The sequence below is a fragment of the Volvox carteri genome (assembly GCF_000143455.1).
Source record: "Volvox carteri f. nagariensis unplaced genomic scaffold VOLCAscaffold_251, whole genome shotgun sequence".
NCBI classification, from domain to species: domain Eukaryota; kingdom Viridiplantae; phylum Chlorophyta; class Chlorophyceae; order Chlamydomonadales; family Volvocaceae; genus Volvox; species Volvox carteri.
This window is the reverse complement of record NW_003307787.1, coordinates 5,914-14,797: the sequence shown is the minus strand read 5'-3', so window position 1 is coordinate 14,797 and position 8,884 is coordinate 5,914. Positions and strand designations below refer to the sequence as shown.

At 55.9% G+C, this 8,884-nt stretch overlaps 1 protein-coding gene across 1 annotated transcript in view; it reads right to left on the bottom strand.

Annotated features, from left to right (window-relative positions):
• Positions 1–4,567: 4,567 nt before the first annotated feature.
• VOLCADRAFT_84931 (uncharacterized protein) overlaps positions 4,568–8,884 on the bottom strand; it is a gene marked incomplete at its 5' end in the record, with an annotated part of 8,402 nt that continues 4,085 nt past the window's right edge. The window contains 9 exons of the mRNA XM_002959441.1: positions 4,568–5,155; positions 5,484–5,613; positions 6,013–6,073; positions 6,469–6,572; positions 6,896–6,990; positions 7,291–7,432; positions 7,996–8,050; positions 8,361–8,452; positions 8,585–8,801. Of these exons, the coding sequence (XP_002959487.1) occupies positions 5,001–5,155; positions 5,484–5,613; positions 6,013–6,073; positions 6,469–6,572; positions 6,896–6,990; positions 7,291–7,432; positions 7,996–8,050; positions 8,361–8,452; positions 8,585–8,801 (1,051 nt within the window). The 3' untranslated portion in view covers positions 4,568–5,000. The remainder of the gene's footprint in view (positions 5,156–5,483; positions 5,614–6,012; positions 6,074–6,468; positions 6,573–6,895; positions 6,991–7,290; positions 7,433–7,995; positions 8,051–8,360; positions 8,453–8,584; positions 8,802–8,884) is intronic.

The following is an 8,884-nucleotide window of genomic DNA, read 5'->3' as shown; positions in this document are numbered from 1 at the left end:
GAGTTGGTCTTCTGCGTGGGCACTGAAGTAGTATTGCACCTCTTCACCGCAGTTGAGCGGGGATGAGAACCTTTCGACGACTGGGCCAGCATCCAGGGCGTGCAGGGCATCAATCAGCGTGCAGCGCAGTTTTCTGCTCATGGTCGCCTGCGACCTTGGCGGGCCTTTCGATTCGCGCCCGTCGGGGTCCTTTCCGTACCGCAGGAGAAAGCGCGCGACGTCCTCGGCGAAGCCGCCCTGGGAGGACAGGCTTCTGTGCACCTCCGGGTAAGTGTCGATCGTGTGTTGGTATCGCATTCTGAGGGTCTCCAGGCGTTGCAGGGTGAGGGTGCCCACGCATTTCCCTCTCGGGTCGTAGATGAAGGCCGTGTTCCCTTCGGTCGAGCCGCCCTCTCTGGTTAGCAGACCTAGCTGGATTCGATAATTTCCCGTGGGGCGCGTGTCCGTGTATGGGTTGCACGGCGTAGTCTCAAAGGTAGTGTTTGCTCGAATAAGGCGTGCCCGCTGGGTCTGCTCCGAGGGGGGCGGGTTCCATCGGCCTTGCCTCTGAGGGTTCGTTAGATTGCTGTCCTTGGGTTTGGGGTATCTCGAGAGGGGGTTCACACTCTGCGACCTCGTTTGCTCGTACCTCGCCATCGCCGCTGGTCCATTGGGTAACCTACCGAGTTGCGCGGCGGGGATATCTGACGGTTCCCATACCGCTCTGCGGAAGTGGCGGTCGATCCGCGTGCCGTAAAGACCTGTCACTGGTAGTAGCTGTCTGGGCACGTATCCCATGCTGGCGTATGCGCCGACGATAGATATCGGGGTGATAGTGTCTTTCCAGCGAACTGTGTAGTACTGTTCGTGGGTTGCGGTCGTATCGGCCCTGATTTTCTGTTTCTTGGGAGGTTTAACGTTTGAGGGGACGATGCGTTTTGTGATAGGGCCCGCGAGTACTTCTACGATGTCCTCTACATCGTTGTATAGGTCATAAACTATCTGTTGTTGCCCCGTTGTGTCCTTTGCCTGGCCTTTTCCAGGCTTCCAGGGTATCCTGTCCTCCAGTATTTGGTCGCGGGCGACTTTCCATCGAGGTCTCCACCATTGCGGGGTGAGGTGCTCTGGTGGCTTCGGCGTCCCCGGTAGCACTCCGGCCGGTTCGGGTGCAGGCGGATCACCGGCGTGGTCCCTGTCGGCGGTGTTCGGGCCGGCCCCTGCCGCCTCCGCGCCTGCGCCGGCGCGAGGGTTACGTGGCGCTACCGGCGTACAGTCGAGTCCCTTTTCTGCAAGGTACACCAGCACTGGGTTTGGGGTACCGATTTCTCCTGTCACGGGGGTCATGCCGATGCTTAGAGTGCGACGGGTTTGCTGGTTTGGGCGCGGTCGCGGTCCCTGGACGATAGGCCCAGGGGGGTTCCCTAGGTTGGGCACACTCCTACGGGTGTCTTTTCGCAGAGCTGCCATGACGCGTCTCGCTTCCATATAGGATGTGCATTGCGGGGCCGGGTCGCGGAGTTGCACGCCGTGTATAGCTGCACTATCTGTTCCCACATTACTGTTGTCACAGCGTGTATTGTTGTTGATGAAATCCTGTTGCCGCTGGTGGACGGATCTTGTGCGTTTCCGTCCTGTGCATGCTGGTTCCGCAGGGTGGCTCGGCGGCGCTGGTGGGTCACTCTCCATGTCGTCTGGCTCTGCACGGGGGTGGTGTGGCTTCTCCATGGTCGTGCTCCACACTATAGGTGTGTCGCGGCGTACATGTGGGTCGAGGGATGGTGCTAGTATCGGGTTGGGGAGACTTGATTTGTGCCGGAGACCGGTGTACAGAGGGTCACTGGGGATCTCGCGGAGGCGTCTGTCTTCCAGAGGCAGCGCGGACGACCAGCGACGTGGGTCATGTGCCTTCGTGTGTGGAGCTTGGGGGCATTGGGCACTTATCACTAGGCTTAGTCGATTCAAGGCGATCTTGTGCCGGTGCTGCACCTTGCCCTGGGGGAAAAGCTTCTGAAGATCAGTGGTGGTGATGAGGTGTTGTGTTGTGTTCTTGTCGATGAGCGCGTGCATGTCTAGGCCCAGCTCTGTCAAGGGGAGCAAGCATCTGTACGGCAGGGTTTCGGACTTTGTGTCCTGCCGCGCGTTGACGGCGGAGGCGGCCGTCATGAGAGTGTTTAGGGATGTGTTATACGGCATCCCTTTGTCGGTGACCGTGATGCCATGGTCTCGCGCCAGGGTCTACACGTACCGAACCCAGGTTTACATTTCGAATTGAACCACCACAGCCGAGCAAGAACAGCAGTCTGGAAATGTTCGCTAACGATTTCCAAGAATGGGTAGCAAAGTATTCACTGAACAACACCGATGACGCCTTGTGGCAACTGCACCACGCTGTACGCGAGCACCCACCGGGGCTCTCGACTGGCTCTCCGAATACCACACCAAATCTCATAACGCTAATAAACCGATCAGTCTCCCGGAGCTGCTAACTGCGTTCCTGGATTATTTCGAACCATCCTTATGAGATTCAGTGCGGTACTCGGAGAGCCAGTCGAGAGCGCCAGGTGGGTGCTCGCGTACAGGGTGGCGCAGTTGCCACAAGGCGTCATCGGTGTTGTTCAGTGAATACTTTGCTACCCATTCTTGGAAATCGTTAGCGAACATTTCCAGACTGCTGTTCTTGCTCGGCTGCGGTGGTTCAATTCGAAACGTAAATCTGGGTTCGGTACGTAATGTTAGGAGCATCAGAACTCACCACCGGAACTGGTGCGGTCGACGGGCCAGCTCCAGCGTTCTTGATTTTCGCGAGTTCAATTTCTGCTTGAACTAGTTGTAGCTTTAACTCCACTAGTTCGTGTTCGCCACGGGAAGAACCGGCGGAGCCGCCAGCATCCCTAGTTGGTTCAGTGGTTCGCTGCGGGTTCGCTGGAGTCGGTTGAATCGGTAGGTTCGGTAAGTCCAGCGGGTTCGGTGGGTTCGGTGGTGGTACCGCGACTTCATCTACATTCATAGAGTCAGTCATCGTTGGCGGATCCATGGCGGAACGACAGAAAGTCGCGTTCAAAGCCGCCAACCTTGAACAGAAAGACGAAGTCCAGCAAGTAGGGCTTGTAACAGGGCTTCGTTCGGGGTGCGAGGTGGACCGGAGAACATCCGCCTCAGAAGTCAATGGTCAGCCGCCCTTCAGTCAGGGAGACGGCTGGCACGCTAAACTAGGCCAACTACTCAGATATTCATTTATTAATAGCAATGCGCTACTGAGACACCAAAAGATGTTGTAGTGTAGTGCAGTGCTACAGGCCCGTGAAGTATGTCTCAGGCCGGCACTGCCCCGACCACGGTATAAGACCGCGCTCCGAATGTGAGTAGAATATGAATTCTAAACAAACCCACGTCCGTTCTGTGAGCAAAGACGATTTCAGTAAATTTATGGATTTCGGTAAGGCTGTCGTACAGATTCTTGATGTTCAGTTCCGGTGAATTCTTACAAACGATTTCTTGACAGCCATGTCAGTTTTCAGAAGATTTCATAGTCATGATTGATTCGCATATTTCTTAATAAGCTCATCATTACTGTGTAGCTATCGCGCTACAACACTATGTGTGTGTGATGGGTGATGGTGCGTGACCCCATACCTGTACAACTACCCGTACGAGCCGAAGGCCCAAGGGCAAATACCTAAACGCCTAAAAAAGGCCACGGAGAAAAGGAAACACCGCATGCTATGTAGAGGACTCGAGCAAAGATCTACACTGTTACGGTACAACACGAGCCCACGAGCGACCGTTCTGGGGGCGGGAACAGGTTTACAGGTTTCAACAGAGCAGCAGCTCCGTATTAATACACGGTTTACACCGGTTGTTGTTACCTTTTGCAGACACGCTCTATTAGCAGGCGCCACAATCCCTCCACAGCAAACCCGACTTTGGCCGGCATATACTTTCTACGGACATTTTCGCTAGCCCTGTGTATTTCTGTGTGTATGTCTGTGTGTGTGTGTGCGTGCGTGTGTGTATCTGTTACATAACAATCCGGGCCTGACGCTGGCCAGGGGCACCTAACCGTACCCCGACGGGAACAACCGCCGAAGCACTCCATCATTAGAGGGCCGTGTGTGTTTGTGTTTGTGGTCACGATGCGGCAGTAGACGCATTTTTGTGGAGGAAGTACACATAGACTGCCAGGTTACTGTGCCAATGCCGCAGCGTTTTACGTAATGCATGAAGCGTATGCGTGCATCTGTGTGCATGGAAAACCTCAACTAACCGCACCTAACTGCCTTGTCGTGCGTGTACAGAACCGCACCTCAATACAGTCCCCCTCACAGTCCGCCTCTTCACCTGGGCCCTATCTCCCGCCATGTGCCGTTGTAAAGTGGCAGTCAGACTGTCGGAAGGCGTTTTTGTGGCTGGATTAGCGCTTTTCCCAGCAGCGGCTGCTGTGCATGCATCCTTTAGGCAGCGGGCAGCTAGACACCCTAGCTGCCCATTCACAGCTCTCAAAAGTACAGCAAATCATTGAGCCAAACCGCTAATACAGAGTATCCATGGATAACGTGTTTCCAAAGGATGCTTATTATGCTTTTTGCATGAACTGACCCGAATATTAGTTTTTCATTCGCAGAACTTCCATCCACCATATTGTTAATGCCATGTACATACCCAGCATAACCAATACGCCATATCTTCCCGAACGCTCATTTACCGAACAGTGCAGCCCTCTACGTCGCTTTCCGTCCCGAAAGCCAAATACACGCACACACATACACACACATACACACACATACACACACATACATACACATACACATACACACACACTCCACCTTCTCAACATTCTCCTCTCCTCGTCCTCTCCTCGTCCAAACCCGTCGCTTCAACAACTCGCCAATATTTGGCGTCGCTCTTCCCATCCTCCTACAACCCTAAGCCCATCACGCTTACCACCGGACAAGCTGCTTCCTACGAAACCTGAGTTGCCTCCTAGCTTCCCGTCACGCATCACACACTTTATCACACGCTCATCACACGCCAATCTCGTCCAGAAGCTTCCAGTGGTCCCACACGGGCACCAGAGTGTTGGCGCAGATGGCCCCGCTGGCGGCAACAGCAGGCAGGCCGATCCCTGGGAAGGTGGAGTCGCCGCAGCAGTAGAGGCCGGGGATGGGTGTAGTGGGACCTGCGGGGCGGTAGGGGTGCGGGTGCGGGATGTGGTGGTGGGGTGGATGTGATGGTGGGGTTCGGTGGAGGAGGAGAACTGCCTTAACTGCCTTAACTTCCCTAACTGCCTTAACTTCCCTAACTGCCTTAACTTCATTCGAAACCCTCCAGGCACAAACTAACTGCCCAGGAAGCCGATCACCCCAACCACTTGCAACGCAAGGCGAACGGCCGTTCATTGCTAAGACACACGGCACCGGGGGAAGGCAACGTACGGGGCTAGCGGTAGGGGCCCTGGGAGGCTCGAGAGAGCCGAGAGCCCCTTCTCAGCTGCTCACTTCACTCACCTGGGAAGAAGCCCTTGCCCGCCTCTATGGCGGGGCCATATGTCCCCCGGTGGCGGCGAAGGAAGCGCTCGTGAGTCAGCGGTGTGCCCACCATCACCAACTCGGCACGCTTGCGGATGTCGGGGATCACCTGGTGGTGGTGGTAGTGGCGGTAGTGGTGGCGGTGGCCAGGGAAGTGGGGTCGGGAACGGTATTGTGTGGAATTGAGGGGAATGGTGTGGTGGGAGTGGCTGCGGGTGACGGCACCAAAGGGGTGAAATGTGGGCCCCGAGAGGGGCAGGTCGCGGTAAAGGGTGCGCGTGGAATGTTAGGAGGAGGAGAGGAATGTTAGGAGGAGGAGAGGAATGAAACGGCATGGGACAGTCCAAGGCCAAGTAACATAGCTCGAGGGGAAGAGAAGGGTTAGTCATGCACACCCGGGGGAGGGGGGACTCATTGCCGTTCCAAGACCCCCGCAAACCGCAAACCAGTCACGGCTCTCACAGCTTGTTCTGTGCTCTTACAAAACCGCACTAAGACCTCTTCTTACCTTCTCCACACCTGCCCAGAGGACCTGGCTGCGCTCCTCCTTGAGCGCCGCGTACTCAGGGCTGTCAGTAACAGGCGTCAAAACGCTAGGATCAATATGTTAGATTGGGATTAAAATCAGCTGATGCAGCAGTAGCTTATAGCGGCGGTACTTCAACAGCAGCAGCAGCAGCGCCCGTGTACAGGAAAGGGAGATCGACCAGTGTAATCAGAGCCACACAAATGAGCAGCAGCGGGCTCTTTTTTTGGATGACGGCAGGAATTTGTAAGGCTTAGATGATGGAATACTCCTCGGCAATAGAGGCGGCAGTAGCAGCGATACCGGCAGCGGTGGACGCACGTATGCCGTACAGACACCTTAGAAAAAGCATATGCACGCAAGGTCTATCCTCGGCCCATCCTCTTTCCTTTCTGGCCCCCCTCCGCAACCCCCGTCCCTTCCACATGCGCCACACACCTCCTGCGGTCCAGGCCCTTCCACAGCTCGTACGGCTCGGTAGCCGGCAGGTAGGCGTGTAGGCAGTGCTTACCGGGGGGGGCCATGGCGGGATCCATCACGGACTGTGGGTTGGGTGGGAGAGAGAGAGAGAGGAAGCACGGGAAGGGGGAGAACAGAGTACCGACCCACGGGTCATTCCAGCGAGGCAGAAGAAAGGATCTTCGCCACAGTGGGAGTAGGGCAGCCTCCCCGAGGCCTTCCCCCTTTCATATTTATTTTTCGAGGCATCAACCGTTAGCCCTCAACCCCATGCTTCCCCATACAAGCCCCCTCCTCTGTCCTTTCTCCAGCCTCTCTCCCCCACCGGGCCTTAACCCAGTCGGCGGTTTCCCGCTTCTCCCGGTCTTTCCCCCAACCCCACCCCCACCCATCAATCGACCCTCACAGGAATGGACACCAGTACGACATTCTGGGGCGCCGTCACTCCGCCCTCCCATGTGTTCACCACAATGTGGTGCAGCTCCAGGGCGGGATCCAAATCTGTTTGTGGTAAAACATATAAAAAAAACCAAACATGTGATGACAGAAGAAACGAGCAGGAGATGAAGACAGACTATTTTCCTTTCCTTCTATACGACATATACTGATGCTGAAACCCTAAAAAAACCCTAAAACCCTAAAAGCTTCGCTCACACACATGCCCATGCACCGATGCACGCTGTGATAAAACCCATTGGTGTATGTGGTGAAGACGAGGCGTTGCGTGTATACTGACTGTAAAGAACGCGCACACAGACATATGTCCGCGGCCGCAGTTGCGGTTGCAGCAGCGGCTGGTACCTTTGCCGTCGAAGCCGACGTGCAGGTGCATGAAGGAGGGGCAAGCGGGGGTGCTCTGGCGGCTCCTGCGCCACTGGTCTGGCAGTCGGTCTGGAGGCAGCAGCTTGAGGGTGTCCCACGCGCTGGCGTTGGATATGACCGCCTAGTAGTACAAGAAGGGGTGAAAAAGGAGGGGGGAGGAAGGGAGTGAAAAGGAGGAGGGAGGGGGAGGAAGGGGGGGAGGAAGGGAGTGAAAAGGAGGGGGGAGGGGGAGGAAGGGAGTGAAAATGGAGGGGGGAGGGGGAGGAAGGGAGTGAAAATGGAGGGGGGAGGGGGAGGAAGGGAGTGAAAAGGGGGGAGGAAGGGAGGGGAAAGACGAACCACACGCGATTGAAGCTGCTGCCAGGGCAAGATAGTGGCAACCGAAAGAACTGACCGAAAGGCGTCCGTGGGAGGGGGAGGGAAGGAAGGGAGGAAGGGAGGGGGAGGAAGGAGGCAACACAAGGGAAACCAAATCCAAACAAGGTCCAAACAAGATCAACAGTGGTGGAAGAGTATGGACGAGGCAAAGGAAGAAGTTTAGACATGGGCGTGAGGGAGGAAGGAGGACATACGTACATGTATACAGACGGTTACGATGGGGACGGAGCGCAGATACGCATACAGACAGACAGACACACAGGAAGGCAGGATCAGCCCCTGCCCAAATCTTTTCACCGCAAGTACCTTCCTAGCCTTGATGGTGCCCCCACCCCGAAGCGATACACTGCTAGCGGCTCCCCTGCCAGGAGCAGCAGCAGTATCAACAGCAGCATTAGCATTAGTACCAATAGCAGCAGCAGTAGGAGATGCATCAACAGATGCAGTAGCAGCAGCAGTAGCAGTAGTATCAAGTGCAGCAGTAGCGGCAGCAAATGCAATGGCAGTAACTGCCGCAGCAGTGTTTATGGTTCATGCGCCATGACGGCTATCTGGAGCCATTTCTGCTTTCCTCTCCTCTCCTCTTCTCGTCTTTTCAAAATCGCAACACGAGGCACAATCCAATGCATACATACATACATAGAAACCAACACACATACATACACACGTACTTGCTGTCCAAGTTGACTCTCTCTACGTGGCTGCTCAGCATCAGCCGGCCTCCGTGGCGCTCCAATCCCGTCACTAGGCCTTGGACTAGGGCCTGTGCGTTTGTGGGCGGGAGGTTGGGGTTGGATTGCTTGAGTTGGGTTGGGTTCGTACTGGGTACTTCGCATTGGAAGCAGGAAGAGGTGGGAAACGGCGGAACAGGAACAGACTTAGCACACGCCCCTACCTGGGATCCGCCCCTAGGGAACTCCAGAAAGCAGTCGGGCCGGTACCACTCATTGAACATGTAGGCCTGCGGGGCGGGGGGAAATGGTGGGGAGGGGGGGCAGAGGTCGGCGGGGAGAGGCGGGGAGAGGCGGGGGAACCTGGAGGAGTGGAAAACGGGTTTGGGTTGGTGACGGCGAACCTGAAGGAGATGCTGCTGGGGTGGGGGGAATTTAGGGCTTAAGAACGACAGAAGTGAAAACGGTAAAGGAAAACCACCGCAGGCTGGAGATATACAGACAGACAGACAGACATGCAGTTC